The following is a 16,282-nucleotide window of genomic DNA, read 5'->3' as shown; positions in this document are numbered from 1 at the left end:
GTGGTAAAAACTTCCAGTTGCAAAATAAATGAGTAATGGGTATGAAATGTACAGTGCGGGGAATATAGTCAATAACTATGTAATAATATCTTTGGATGGTGACAGATGGTAACTAGATTTATCGTGGTGATCATTTTGAAATGTATAGAAATACCAAATCACTATGTTGTGTAACATGAACTAACATAGTGTTGTAGTCAATTGTACTTCAAAAACAGACAAACAAACAAACAAATAGAAAAAGAGATCAGATGTGTAGTTACCAGAGGTGGAGGGTAGGGGGAGAGGGAATTTGGAGGAAGGCAGTCAAAAGGTACAAACTTTCAGTTATAAGATAAATAAGTACTAGGGATGTAATGTACAACATGATAAATATAATTAATACTGCTGTATGTTATATATGAAAGTTAAGAGAGTAAATCCCAAGAGTTCTCATCACAAGAAAAACAAATTTTTTCCTGTTTCTTTAATTTTGTATCTATGAGATGATAGATGTTTATTAAATTTATTGTGATAATCATTTCACAATGTATGTAAGTCAAATCATTATGCTGTATACCTTAAATTTATACAGTGCTCTGTGTCAATTATATCTCAATAAAACTGAAAAAAAATCTTGTTGGTCTACCTCTAAAGGTAATGTGTTCTGCATTCCTATAGCAATTATCAATCCAAGCCACACCATGTCCCACTGGGAGTACTATACATATATCCACTTGTGCCCTCCTACAGCATATTCTCTACATAGCAGCTACAGGAATTTTTCGAAAATGCAAATCTGATCACTGTACACTCTGGCTTACAAAAAGTCAGTGGCTTCCTATTCTACATCAAATAAAATTCACTCTCCCTAACACCCTACCAGATACAGTAGTAGATTCTCCAATATTTGCTGAATAAATGTTATTTCTAGTGCTTTTTATAAACATACAAAGCAAGAAAATTGATATCCTTTTCTTAGCAGTTCAAACACATTTTCAAGTTTAGTTCCATCCTGCTTTACCAATTCATTCTTTTTTGTCTTCATAGCAGATTTAATAAAATAATTACAAGCCAGGAGTCAAAACTGTTGCATGTTTATGGAGTAAAACTAGTAATAATCAAATAATTTATTATAATAATCAAATTATTTAAATGTAAAAATGTGTTTATTCACAATCTTTGAGAAGTTACCATTCCTTCAAAAAATTCTTTATGAACAAAATGCCAAGAAAAATTACAATAGTAGCTTATGCCAAACCAAAAATATACATCTGATGTATACAAACTTTAAAAAGCATAACACAGGCAACGTGAATATAGATTATCTTTAAAATATTTCCAATGACATAGCTACAACTTAAATTATGTTGAGACATAAATAACAGCATTACCTAATATATTTACATATTTAAAGTGTCATATTTATTTCTATGAGATAAAAAAAGGTGACAAAACTATAGATGTCATTGCCCAGCAGTTCAAATATTGAAAGGGCCACATGATATTTTTAAAGTATAGCAAGAACTTTAAATTACTATTTATATCTGGACCTTCCTATATTTTCGAGAACATGCACTGTCATTGTTGCAAGAAAAATAAAAAAAAAACACTAAGGAAAAATTGAAAAACAGTTTGCTTACTAAAGTCATATTCAATCCTCAGCAAAATCAAGACAAGCAATCAGGGAGTGTCTTATATCCTTGGCCTTTTAAATTAATACGTAAACTTTAGAGAAAAGAAAAGTTAACTGTATATCATAAAATTCAGTTATATATATTGATTTACTTAGTTCCATCCCATTAAAGCATGTTGTATTACAAGGCAAAGGAAAGCTTAATAAAATCAATGGATTCTTTCATGCCAGAAAGGATTTTATTTACTTTGAAATACCCGTATTACCTTTTTCAGGTTTTCCCTTCTTAATAAATCATGCACAGAGAATATGTTCTGTGTAAAATCTTTCAAGACCATTCATTGGAAATACAGAATTTTAAAAAATGACAGATAGAAATTTACTATATCAATTAAAGTCAACATTCATTTATAGTGGCACAGAAAAGGAAGTGAAAAACCTAAGTATAGGGCTTCCTTGGTGGCGCAGTGGTTGAGAGTCCGCCTGCCGATGCAGGGGACGCGGGTTCGTGCCCCGGTCTGGGAAGATCCCACATGCCGCGGAGCGGCTGGGCCCGTGAGCCATGGCCGCTGAGCCTGCGTGACTGGAGCCTGTGCTCCACAACGCGAGAGGCCACAACAGTGAGAGGCCCGTGTACCGCAAAAAAAACAAAAACAAAAAAACAAAACAAAAAAACCCACCTAAGTATATATATTTTCTTAAATATCTTTTGATTACTCACTTTAAGTGTCCAAACTCTGAAAGATTATCTTAACATATCACATACCTTGTTCAGATTGAGTCAACATTATTATAGTAGGATATGCAACAAGTGTAGAAAGAAACTGATACTTTGGCTTTTCTTTCGGGTCACTACTCAAATTAATTGTGCTTACTATCACATAATAAAATTTAAGTAAGTCATAGGAATGAATAATGCTGGAAAAGGGAACATTATTCTGAATCTGAATCTGGCAGTCCCTCCTCATGATCCCTTCACATCTGCTGAGAATTAACACAAAATGCCTTAATACTTTCGCAGTTAGCTAGTGAAACAGAGTTAAGAAAGCATTCAAGGTGAAATTAATAAAACTATTTTAAAAGCTGAAAATCTACAAACAGTAAACAGGATTGCTATGAAGAAAAGAGTTAAAGAAATTTAATTAATAACATGACAGAACCATTAAATTGTTTTTGAAAAGCAGAAGGCAGATGATGAAATTGCACTTAATTCTGAAGCAATTCAGATATAACCTATCATTCCTATTCCTTTCTAATAAGCATTTATAACATGTTTCTTACTTCCCCTCTTACAAAAAGGCTCAGCACAACCATTTATACATTCTAGTTGGTTTTAAACATTTGGTCATAACTGATAAACAAGATCACACAATTTTTCCCTACCGTTTTTGTTGATCCACATCATATTGCTTTAGGCCAGAATCAGACAGTTCTAATACAGGATTTACAAATCCAGAATACTCAGAATTGCCATTATCATCCATTTCGGCACTAACAAAATCATTCTCCCACTCCAGCCCGTTGGAATCATCCGAGGCAGATGTAGGATTACTTCCAGTCTTCCTGCTGCTATACTTAAGTGCTGCCTGGAGAATGTCTTCCTCTGTTTTGGAACGTTCTCTCATTGGAAGCATTCGATTCATTCCTATTATATGGGCAGGGTTATTAGAAATCTCAGTAAAGATTTAAAGAGCTATATTAAAGACAAACTATCAGACTTGATTTGTGAATTAACTTAAAAAGCCAGTCATACGGAAGCCTTTCTTAAGGGAAATGTTAGGGTATAATCCTACAGTGAACATTAATACTCAACAAAGGACAGTTTTATGCAACACTGGTAATCTAGTAAGATGAAATTTCTGAAGAGCCATAAGTAAAGCAGAATGCATGGAGGATTTCAATTGCTATTAGTCTTATACGGCCAAATTAGTGTGTCTGCAAAACTTCTTTCCTACCTAGATGACAATTTCATTTCTCAGAGATAATAGTAACTCTAATGATAATGATAACGAAATACACATTTCCAGCACTTACTAGGTTCCAGTTAATGTTGTTTGCACTTGACATATGTTAACTGATTTGATCCTCAACAACTCTATGAAGTTACCTACAGTACTATCATTATCCCCCATTCTGCAGTTGAGGAAACTAGGGCAGAAAGAGGAAAGTGATTTGCCCAAGGTCACATAGCAATAGAAGTAGTGGGGCAAGAAACAGATTCCATGCAGTTTGGCTTCAAAGTCTATGCTCTTTTGCTAGTCTGACTCTAGTATAACAAAGTAGAGACATTTCTAGGGTAAACTGTTCTAGATCTAATTCTGAACAGAAAGAAACTGATCAGTAAAGTGAGCATCAAAAATCTTCGAAGAAAAAAACATGATTTTGGCAGAAGGAAGAGAGGGAGGACAGAAAAGAAATTTGAATTTGCAAGTGCAGAATCAACACTGCTAATAGAATTAAAATCTAAGAAAAGAGATTATAAGAGAATATCTCTAGACACACCCAATAATTTTGTTTTCTGAGCTTAAAGAATCAGATCCTACAATAATAAAAGAACATTTAAATCTAGGGACTTCCCTGGTGGTCCAGTGGTTAAGACTCCACGCTCTCAATGCAGGGGGCTGGGGTTCGATCCCTGGTCAGGGAACTAGATCTCACATGTTGCAACTAAAGATCCTGCATACCACAACTAAGACCTGGTGCAGCCAAATAAATACATTTTAAAAAAATAAATAAATCTATCACTATTGTCTGTCACTCCCCCAAAATTGCACACTCAATCTAGCAAACTAAATCATCCTTATAGACACAATAAAAATATGAGCTGGAGACTAATATAAGTTTGTGGATTTGTATTTAATTGAATAATATGTCTAAAGGAAGCTGGATTAGACATCATCAGGTTTCTGGAGGGTTCTGTCCTCTACCTAGTCTAGTTTAATAATTCTGTTATAATAATTTGAATAACAAACTTGAAAGTCATGTTATCTAAAAATTTGATTAGCATACAGCAAGGATGACCAATCAGGAATTAAAACACCTGAAAGGCTTTAGATCAAATTGAACAAGATGCTAAAATAAAAATAAATTTAAAATCTAGATTGGGATATAAATACACAATAACAAAAGTATAGGGTTGGGGAAACAGTGTTTAGGTGAGAAGACTTAAGTAAATTAACGCAATCTTTGCTAAAGTTATTCAGTTTCTTTACTGATAAAACAAATGGCTCAACTAGAGTATATCTAAGGTCTATTCCATCTCAAAATTCTATGAAATATTTGATACTGAATATTAAAAAAAATTAAAGTTAAAGTTCCATATTCTGTAACTGATTCTTCCTTTTGGGATTACCTATTTCTTAAAATGAAAATAAAGACTTGGGCCTTATTCAGTGAAATAGCTGAATATTTAAAAAAAAAAAAGTCCACATTTAGCTATAATTTTGAGTACCTGCTATGTGCCACACTATGTACTGGGTGTTTTATATAAATTTTATTTACTCCTCCTAACATTCATGATTTAATTTGTTCAAATATTTATTGACTGTCTATTATGTGCCAAGCTTTTTTAGACCATCAGTATATAATAGTGAATTATCATTCTTCAAAGTAGGTTTATAATTCCCTTTTTATGATGAACTAACTGCAGTTTAGAGAGATTAAGAAACCTATCTAAAGTACTATAGCTGGGAAGATATACCAGGTAAAATTCAAACTCATGTCTGTGTTATGGCTTTTGTACTACCAACAGAACTAACAAATTGCTTATTTATTATGAACCAAAAGTTAATTAAATTTTGGCTTTAGGTTGCTCACAAGCGGGCAGTAATTCCTACAGAGTAAAATGGGCTGGATTACAAAAACCTTAAAATGAGAAACAACATTTATTTTCTAAATCTCAAGAAACACTAAGAACTAAGCAACTTTCAGACTTCCCTGGTGGCACAGTGGTTGAGAATCTGCCTGTCAATACAGGGGACACGGGTTTGATCCCTGGTCCGGGAAGATCCCACATGCTGCCGAGCAACTAAGCCGGTGAACCACAACTACTGAGCCTGCGCTCTAGAGCCCGTGTGCCACAGCTACTGAAGCCCGCGCACCTAGAGCCCGCGCTCCGCAACAAGAGAAGCCATTGCAATAAGAAGCCCATGCACCGCAACGAAGAGTAGCCCCCACTCGCCGCAACTAGAGAAAAACCCATGCGCAGCAACAAAGACCAATGCAGCCAAAAATAAAAACAATTAAAAAAAAAGAATTCAGAAACTTTCTAAACAATTTACAACAAATGATAAAATATAACAGTCTAAGAAATTTTTACACTGATTTTTCAAGGCCTTGCATTCATTTCAGTTTAAATAAAGTAAAACACAAAGTAGATTTCTATAAATTAACACATATTAAATAAAAATATTCAGGTAGGGCTTCCCTGGTGGTCCAGTGGTTGAGAATCTGCCTGCTAATGCAGGGGACACGGGTTCGAGCCCTGGTCTGGGATGATCCCACATGCCGCGGAGCAACTAGCCCCGTGAGCCACAATTACTGAGCCTGCGCATCTGGAGCCTGTGCTCTGCAACAAGAGAGGCCGCGATAGTGAGAGGTCGGCGCACCGCGATGAAGAGTGGCCCCCGCTTGCCGCAACTAGAGAAAGCCCTTGCACAGAAACGAAGAGCCAACACAGCCATAAATAAATATATAAAATTAAAAAAAAAAAAAAAAGGCAAAATTCCTTTAAAAAATATTCAGGAAAATTGTAAATATAAAATACCTTCTTCATCTTCCCATTCTAGATCTAAAGATGTGCTGTCATCATTTCCACTAGTTGATTTAGTTTTGGTCATTAAATCACAACTGCTTTCTGTATTTGGTGTCAAAACCGTGGCATCTGATGAGAGTCCTAGAATATACACCAAATACAATTAGATGTGGTGAGCTATACTCTTTTACTACAACCATTTATTTTGCAATAATCACCTCTCTTCAAATCATAACATCATATAAAACAATTATTGAAATCATTACACTGGTAAGTTTCTGTTAGAAATAGTATAAAGAGCTTTTCCTGCTTTCTTTTTACTTTTTTTTGCCATATAGCACAGTACACATGCAAATTTAAATGAATTATAAATATTTAAAATATGATGAACTCTAGGCAGTATTTTTAATAGTCAATTACAAAAGGGGGCAAAAAAAAATGAAAAACTAAAAATGATAAATGAAAAGCACCTATATTTTCAAAAGGAACCACTACTATTCTTTCCTATCTGGGGAGCACAGGAGTTCTGACTTTTGAAACTTGGAGAAAAGTTTAATCTTATAATTTGTAGTAAGTAAAATAAATACACTTTTGTGTACCTGCTTCCCTTTTCTGGGAGGAGGAGAGGTGAGAACAGAGTGGAAATGGAAAAAGGAATTCCTGATTCCCTATACATATCTACAGAAATAGCCTGAGGTTTTTCTTTGCTCCAACTCCTTTTATTTATTTTTAAAATTTATATTATTGAAGTATAGTTGATTTACAATGTTGTGTTAATTTCTGCTGTACAGCAAAGTGATTTAGTTAATACATATATATTCTTTTTCATATTCTTTTCCATTATGGTTTATTATGAGACATCGAATATACTTCCCTGTGCTATACAGTAGGCCCTTGTTGTTTATCCATTCTATATATAATAGTTTGCATCTGCTAACCCCCAACTCCCAATCAATCCCTTCCCCTTCCCCCCTCCACCGGCAACCATAAGTCTGTTCTCTGTATCTGTGAGTCTGTTCCTGTTTCTCCAACTCCTTTTTAAAAAGGAAAGATAAAATTGTATAATTAAGGACTAGTTAATTGACTTATTTGGGCAACACAAATTGAAGGGCAGAAAGTTCTTCTAGAAAAACAGAGCCAGGATCTTCAATTATCTGTTTAACGTGGCATAAAGTAACCTTAAAATGAACGCAGATATTTTAAAAGACTTACTACTACTTCGAAATACTTCATACTGTGACTTTATATTTCTCAAACAAGATTCAAAGTCATCTTCTGGTTCTGAACTGTAATAAAAGTGAAATAATTTTTTTTTATATATTCATAGTAGATACAACATAATTCATGCTTAAGTTAAATGATGGCATTTTGGTTTGAAAAGGTCTATTCCATACAAATTCATAATTGCTGTACAATTAGAATAACCTAGTCAAAACAGGTCTTACTTTTCCTAATGCTAGCAATAAACTGAAAAATAATAAGATTTTGGTTAGTCTTGAAGTCAAAATCCAAAGCTTAGCCATAAGTCTAACTTGTAATTTACAATAATGAAGCATGAACAATTTTCTTTGAGTGAGTAGGAAATACTCCTGGAAATGTGACATTGAAATGCATCTTCTAAAAAATGATCACATAGGGACTTCCCTGGCTGTTCAGTGATTAAGACTCCTTGCTCCCAATGCAGGGGGCACAGGTTTGATCCCTGATCGGGGAACTAAGGTCCCACATGCCCCATGGCACAGCCATAAAAAAAAAAAGATCACACATAAACTTTATTATAAGAAAAGAGAGGAGCTAAGGAAAACACAAACAACCAAGGCATAAACGATTTATCCAAAGGCATTCAGTGTGCTATTGCATCATATTCTGTATGAAAGATGTGACCACTCTTAAGAATGCAATAAAGTCAATTTAAAATAAATGATGATCATTTTCCAACATAAAGCAAATGTTCTCAGTATTCTTACAAGTGTCTTCAAGAAGCAATCATTTTTTATGCAACATATACACATGAATATGTATATAAGCATCCAGAGGTGTACTGTGTTCTCTTTGGAAATAATATTTTCTACCACAAAGGGAAGAAGTATATTTCACTATTTACCTTTGATATTCTCCATTGTTTGAAGGATGGTATTGCTGCAAAACTCTCTGTCTTTCTTGCTTTGGAAACATAATGCAACACAAAATCACTCTGTTGTAAAATTATGTTTTTTAACACTATTCATGCAATGCCAGAAAGTGTTATTTTCTAGTTTCGGGGAAAAAAAAACTTTAAAAGTTATTCCATTGAAGTTTTTCTTTCCTTAAATTAATCACTGTTCACTTCTATATCCTCTTATTCATGGGTAGAATTTCTCTCAATTTTTCAGTGTATAATCCTTAAGTGGTCAGAATATTCATACTGTTATTAAAAAATAACTTAAAAAATATATATTGGTATATCTGACTTCCTTATTACACCTAAGAACTTCTAATAACTGGAAAGTAATAGTTAAAACAGTATATGAAGTTCTATTCTGGGTGAAATAAGTAGCAATTAAAAAATCTAAAAGACCTGGCTGGCTTGACTCAGAAATAATAAAAACAGAGGATTTAGAAAACCTGTCAGAGTTATGGCTCTGACAGTTATTACTGTATGTCCCTGGCATGTCCTTTATTTTCCGTTTCTTCATCTGTAAATTACAGATGGCTATAATACTGTCCTAGCAAATTCATAGGGCTACTGTTAAAATCAAATGAATTTGCATGTATCTGTGTATCTTTGTGTCAGCATATGTGTACAGACTGCTATGTGTTCCCATATCAATATTTATTCAAGGAAGAAAAAACTCAGGAACTCAGATTTTGCATATGGAATCATTTTAGTCTTTAAAAGGTAAGCAGCAGAGAATTTATTATAGCAAAAAGAGATGTCTAAATTATAACCAGAAAAATACTTTCCTTTCTTAGTAGAAGGGAGTTAATTTTTAAACTTTCCCATTACTTAGAAGTTAGTAAAAAATAAAAATAAAAAAGATACTCCCTCACATAATCTAATTAATCTGTTGAAACACCAAAAAAAAAAAAAGAGAGAGAGATGAAGAGCATGGGTCCCATAGAAATCACACAGAAAATGATACATGATTTTTTAGTTCATCTAAGTTACAATAATTATGTGACATAATCCTTGTACTACACTTCAGTTAACACTGCAGTAGAGTTCACACAGGCAAAAGATGGAGGAAGATACTAAATACTAAATAGAAAAGTGGCTAAGCAGTGCTTGAATTCTGGCTCTGCCATTTATTAGCTGTAGGATCTTAAGTTACTTAACATCTCTGTCCCTTGGTTTCATCACTTATAAAATGGGGATTAAAAACACTACCTTTCTCTTAGGATTGTTGTGACGATTAAACAAGGTAAAACATGTAAACTAATCAGAACAGTTACTGACACTTAGCCAGGGCTCCATAAATGTCTATTATTAATAGCTGTCTGGCATTATAACAATGCCATGTTTGAATACAGCATGGTAAGATATGATAAATCTGTTGTTTTTTCTGATACTACATCAAAGATTTCCCAAGACCCAAACTCCCAATCTCCCAAAGACACAAATATAAAGATGAGAAATACAGAGTATTCCTATGGGGCAAAATCGCTCAGCTTACCCAATTTTAGGAAGTATAAGAAAGTCTAGCAGTTCAAGAAATTGTTAAAAAAAAAAAACCTCACAAAATAAACTAAAAAATGCTGCAGAAATGATATTTAAAGGTTAGTTTTGCAATGTTTCATCTCAGAGTATATTTATTTTTCCAAAAGAATGCTGAATTTTGGAAAAGTATAAAGTTCATTTTTGGGATAAACAAGAATTAGCTTCTGGTAATTTAAAGCTAAACAGCACTCAGTAACAAGCATATAATTTGATGTTATTTCTAGCTGTTAAAGACCAACTAATTTCCCTTTAAAATTCCTAAGAGTATAGGAATAAATACATTTGTTGTTAAACAAGAAGCCCTTGATTCTAGGGGGAAAAAGTCCCAACTAAGATTTGTCAAAGAAAATCAGGAGAAAAGCAGCCCTAATATATGTCGGGGTCTTTTCCCCTCACCTCCAAGAGCTTTTGCTGCTTTGCTGCCCTGGCTGCTTCACGCTGTGCAGCGTATAAAGCTTCTTCTTCTAGTCTTAACTTCTCTTCTTGTAAGGCTAACTGTACATGAACAAAACAATAAGGATTAACAAAAATCAGAACCTGTCTAACTGCTCTAAAAATAAAATGCTTCTATTTATAAAATAAAAAATAAATTATTAAAAAAATAACTGAGTTCTACAAAGCATAATAGAATTAAATTTCTGCGATTTCTCATTTCTCTTTTTACAAAATAATTCAAATGATATCAAACATGTTACAGAATTCTTTAGAAGCTGAATTATAAAGTAGAGCATCTAGTTTGCATAAATACAAAACTGTTTCTTTCCTTAGACTATGCAGTGATCTTCATTCTCAACAATCGTTCCAATGCCGATCACCCTGATTAGTTTCATGGTTTGGGCCCTCCTTAGTCCAAGGTCTTTAAAACTAAGGTCAATCACATCACTGTCTACCAAAGCGAAGTAAGCTTTCACAAAGTTCATGGTGCATTGATACACATGTCCTGTATTTTACTACCATCAAGTTATTAAAAAATTACTTCCAAATTTAAGTTCCTGCCATTCATAATAGCATACGAACTGCTTTATTGATAATCTACTGCAAGTCAAATCAAATTTAAAAATCAAATTTCAACACAATATTTTTCTTTAGCCTAATATTAGCATCTATTGTGTAGCTTAAGTTAATGCTGTTGAAATCACTAATTGGTACTAAACAGACTATTTTTAAATGTATAATGGAATATGACGTATTCCATTTAGTTTAGTGAATGCAAAACTATAATTACAGGCCACCTCTGTAAATATATTAAAGTAAATATAACATTTATGATTGTTAGAAGTACTTGGTTCACTTACTAAGAATAAATAAATCCAAGACAAAAAAAAAGATTTTAAAAAATAAACCACTTATTGTGAAACAGAGTAATTTTTAAAGTTAGTTTTAAACACAAAGGTGCATGTATCTTGCCAGAGTCCCTACTTGTGAATTCAGAAATTATTTCCAGAAGAATGTATTCTCTTCACTTATTGGCAGCATATGATTTCTGATAAATTGTGCCAAACTAAACCAAATTATTATAGGCTGGAATAATTTTTTAACTTTTAATTCATTTTCACCTCTATGTATCTAAATTTAGGTTCACATGCAATATATTATTTAATGACATCTTTCCCATATAAACAGAGACTTTATGATAATATATACTTAAGCAACATAAGACTATTTACCTCTTTTTGGATTTTCATATCAAGATCTTTCTGTTTTTCAACAATAGAATCATAATGCTTCTCTCTTAGGTCAACAATTTCTTCCTCAGTAAGAGGCCTACAGAGAAAAATAAGGCAGAAAAAGAAAGAAAAGGAAAAAAAAGTGCTGATGAGTCCAAGTTAAATAAAATACTCATAAAATCAGTGAAATTATGAAATTTTACTGTCAAAAATGTATTAAAGCAATTTGATGCTATGATTTCAATTGTTAGAGTAAAAAATCATACATTCTAATACTTGTTATAATTTGGTATATAAGATGATATACTATCAGAGTACCGTTTTTTAGCCCTAAAATCAACTTTAAAGAAATGTGGACTCCCTTTACTTTGGCTCTTCAGCCATCTGACTATATCCCAAAATGTTCATCATAAAATATAAACTTCAGTATACTATACTCTGATCTCAGCCCTCATATCATTTTGGAACTCCTAACTCTCATACCCACTGCCCTATTTATCCTGCTCAATCCCTCTAACCACCCCAGGCCCTTGATCCTCCCTTTTCTCTCAGTTTATCGATCCTGATCATCTTCTGGCTTTACTTCACTTACAACCAGTGTGGACTCTGTGGCAAATCTGAAGTACTTTCTTACCCACATACTCGCCTTCCTGCACACCTGTCATTATGCCTTATTCACCCAGATTACTCATTCTCTGACCTTGGATCATTTCCATGATTAGCTCTTTCTGCTGAGAGCTGTGAGAGAAAATCCTACATCTGTTTGGCCCTCTGCCCCTAGCAATAACCCTTTACTTATACATGGCCAACTCCCTCTCACATCCTATGCTAACTACTTCAAAATCTTCACAAACACACTCCTTAAGTTCTTCATTCAAAGTCTTTTCTCTTAGAAGTCAATTTCACCCCACTCTGAGACATGACGAGCATGTCTCCAACCATCAAATCCCTCAACTTCTTGCCAGTCCTCCTCTCACCTAAGTCTATCCTCCCTACTCTTCCCTCCTTCCTCTAAAGAGGTGGTATTCCTTAATTTGTTCAAGGTCACCTGTCACACTTATACTTGATTCATTCATCACTGATGCTACCCCATACCACCTTCACTCCAGAGAATTCTGTGGGACATTGCTCCATCAATTAGTACCTCTTTTCTTCAGTCTACTCTTTTTGTCTGTTTTCACCTCTCTTCCTTGTGAAGATTGGAAGAAAGAAAAAAAAAAAAAAAAAAAGATTGGAAGAAAGGAAGGAAAGAAAGGAAGAAGGAAAAACTTTCATTTGACCTATATCTATCTCTAACTACTGCTCGCTCTCTCCTTCTCATTTCAGCCAAAATGTCTGAAATTAAAAGTTTATTGATAGCACATCTAGCACTTACTATGTGTCAGGTTCTTTTCTATGTGCTTTACATATATTGACTAATTTTCATTCTTAAAACAACCCTGTAAGGTAGATACAGAGATCATACATATGAGGGAAATGAGATGAAGACAGATTATGTCCAAGTAAGTCATATAGTATGTGGCAAAGCTAGAATCTGAACCCAAGTAGTCTAGCTCCTTGCTCCTAACAACTGTGTTTCTCTTCCCTTCTATGTCCTTACTTCCCATTCTCTCATCAACTCACGACAGTCTGCATCTGCTTTCATCGCTCTACTAACTCTAACAAAGGTAATTAATGGCCTCTATGTTGCCAAATATGAGACAGTTTAAGTCCTTATAATATTTCTTCAGTTTCATGTGGCAGTGCTGACCATTCCCTCCATTCCATCTGTCAGTCTGTCTCTACCTCCTCCCTTGGCTTTCTATGCTCTCCTGGTTCTTTTTGCCCACTGCTTCTTGGCTATCTTCTGAATCCTCTTCTAGTGTCTGCCTATTCAGTCTTCAGACCAACTGCTCTCTCTCCATGCTCCAATCACCCCACTTCCTCCCCCTTCCCCAACTTCAGGTCTTGATAATTATCATGGTTATAACCAGCCATGTATAAGGTAATGTCTCCTACTTTTGTTCCTTTAGCCCTAACTTCTGCCTAGGGCTTTTTGTTTGTTTGTTTTTTGAGGTATTACTTATATAAAGTAAAAAACATGATTAGTAAAACAAGTTTTAGAATGTCATAAGGAAGCAAAAGGGGGATAAAGTTTTACAAATTCAAAGAAATGTACTTATCAATATTAATATATTAAATAGTTTTTTAAAACTAAAATATATATAACAACTTACGTTCAGTAGGAAAGCACTTAGGCACTTATGTAGATTAAATTCTTTAATGTTCAAAACAACCTTTTGAGATATTGCCTCAATCTTATAGAAAGAGAAAACCAAGGTCCTGAAATGTAAACTGTTCAATGCCTCAAAGCAAGCAAATGACAGAGCCTGGATTTTTAGAGAGCTTCTTATAGTTCACATAGAAGTCGCTTGTTTTATTAAAAAAAAAAAAAAAAAAAGCCTTACCTATGATTGCTTCCTGGGCTTTCCCCCTGTGCAAGAATTAATTAAACAATTATACAAATTTCACTAGCTGAATTCTATTTAAGGCAAGCCAATAAAATTTTTATTTAATCAAAATATTTTCTGCTTATCTATTTTACCTTGGTAATAAATTTCATTATTAAAAGTGTTTTAAACAAAAAGTTTTAACATTTTACTATTTCTCAAAGGCAAAATTTAGTTTATTATCTATCTTAATTATATAGCAACCAATTGTTGGACATTTCTTAATTTTTTATAACAAATATTTACTCTACACCAAATGACCTTCTGGGTTCAAGATGGTACTAGACAACATATTCTCTATGTTCTCATCATTTACAATTGATCTTCATTATTTGCAGATTCCAGATTTGAAAATTCACCAATGAGTTAAAATTTATTTGCAACATCAAAACCAATGCTCCCCTCACTCTTATGGTCATTCATGGGCATACACAGAGCAGCAAAAAATCTGGTTGCCTGACATACACATTCCCAGTTGAAGTAGAAGATGATGCTCTGCCTTCCTGTTTCAGCACTCTTACTGTGCCCTCTTTGCAGCCTATGCAGTGTCACTTTTTGCATTTTTGTTCCTGATTTTGCTGTTTAAAATGACGCCCATGTGTAGTGCTGAAGTGCTGTCTATTGTTCCTAATCATAAGAAGGTGTGACATGCCTACATGTGCCTACACATACATGTGTTAGATAAGCTTCATTCAGGCATGAATTATTAGCGCTGTTGTTAGTGAGTTCAAAGTTAATGAATCAATAATATACACTAAAATAAGGTGTCAAACAGAAACATAAAACAAGGTTATATATTGATCAGTTGATGAAAATGTTGTGATCAGAAGCCTGTAGGAAGCTAATTCTGTATTTCCCCTAGGAGTAATGTTCCAGTATCCACTAATTCAGTATTTACGGCAACTTCATAGAATGTAACTACCACAGATAACGAGACTGCTTTTGTTCTTTCCTGGGATTCTGAAATTACCTACAGTTTTTTCCTCCAAAGCAAACTGTAACTACTTTCAAGACTGATTTGGATTTATGCATTTCTTACACATTTGTGCTATTCACATCTCACAATTAAAATATATGACTAAGTAACAGCAGAAATAAAATTTCAAATGGTCCAAATTAACTTAGGAAAAAGCACTACAAAGCAGGATGTGACATTCAACTAAACCAAACACTAACTATGACATGAGAGAGGAAAAGACTGGTTAGCAAAACAAACAAACAAACAAACTCAAACCAAACAAAACGCACCTTAGGAAAACACTTGGAATCACACATTCTTTTAAAGAGCTGTATGATGGGGGGATGAACTATATTGAAGGTTAACAGAAATCTTACATTTAGTACTTGTCAGAAACTTTAAAAATATGTTAAGTGTTTGTTTAAAAAAATACACAAAATTAATGTTACTTCTGAAAAGGGAAAGAAACGAGATTCTATGAAACACTAAAATATTTGGGAGAAATTTTACTGGGAAACAAAAGGCTAAGACAGGTCCTCAAATATATTCTACCAGATAATAATAAATATGTATTACTATTTTAAAAACAGATTTATACTCAAATTAATTTGGGAAATGCTAAATTGGACAAGTTTAAATAATTTTCTTTAACAGTTCTTTAACAATTTTTCTAATAGTTCTTCCCAGAACCTTTAATATGCCAATTTACACTCTGAGACTAGTATTCTATACACACTCTGGGAAATGCTGGGCTAAAGAATAATTTAAATTTGGTTTAATACATTTTTCTCTTTCCTTAGAAAACAAAAATGATGAAGAAAAAAAAAACTTGCAATGCTCTTCTAGTCAAATATACTTTAGAGATGTGGAAAGTAGGCCCAAGGCAGGTTAAATAATTTACACCAACTCATATAATTAGTTTAGCAAAGTTGGAAAGTAACACACAAACTAAAACTCTTCTAACTATACCAGTGCATAAGAAATGTATACCATATTTCACTAATTTTAAAATGTATTTTTTTTTTTCATTTTAACATTTCTGTACTTGGGATGCATCTTAAAATTGATTTTTAGATGAGGTGAAATACAAAAATCAACAAAAA

At 33.5% G+C, this 16,282-nt stretch overlaps 1 protein-coding gene across 6 annotated transcripts in view; it reads right to left on the bottom strand.

The window, feature by feature from the left end:
* AP1AR (adaptor related protein complex 1 associated regulatory protein) overlaps window positions 1-16,282 on the bottom strand; it is a 29,391-nt gene that overhangs the window by 1,424 nt on the left and 11,685 nt on the right. For 2 of the 6 annotated variants that reach the window (XM_033427746.2, XM_033427744.2), the window contains exons 4-10: window positions 14,180-14,205; window positions 11,733-11,829; window positions 10,462-10,560; window positions 8,473-8,531; window positions 7,581-7,654; window positions 6,381-6,509; window positions 2,999-3,260 (exon numbers count right to left, since the gene is read on the bottom strand). In XM_033427746.2, the coding sequence (XP_033283637.1) occupies window positions 2,999-3,260; window positions 6,381-6,509; window positions 7,581-7,654; window positions 8,473-8,531; window positions 10,462-10,560; window positions 11,733-11,829; window positions 14,180-14,205 (746 nt within the window). Of the gene's footprint in view, window positions 1-491; window positions 3,261-6,380; window positions 6,510-7,580; window positions 7,655-8,472; window positions 8,532-10,461; window positions 10,561-11,732; window positions 11,830-14,179; window positions 14,206-16,282 lie in introns of those variants that run through there. The other 4 variants (XM_004269562.4, XM_049709647.1, XM_049709648.1 and 1 more) reach the window with 4 other exon arrangements.

This window comes from Orcinus orca, chromosome 4 (genome assembly GCF_937001465.1).
Source record: "Orcinus orca chromosome 4, mOrcOrc1.1, whole genome shotgun sequence".
Taxonomy (NCBI): domain Eukaryota; kingdom Metazoa; phylum Chordata; class Mammalia; order Artiodactyla; family Delphinidae; genus Orcinus; species Orcinus orca.
The sequence above is the reverse complement of the archived record's forward strand: the minus strand, read 5'-3'. Positions and strand labels throughout refer to the sequence as shown.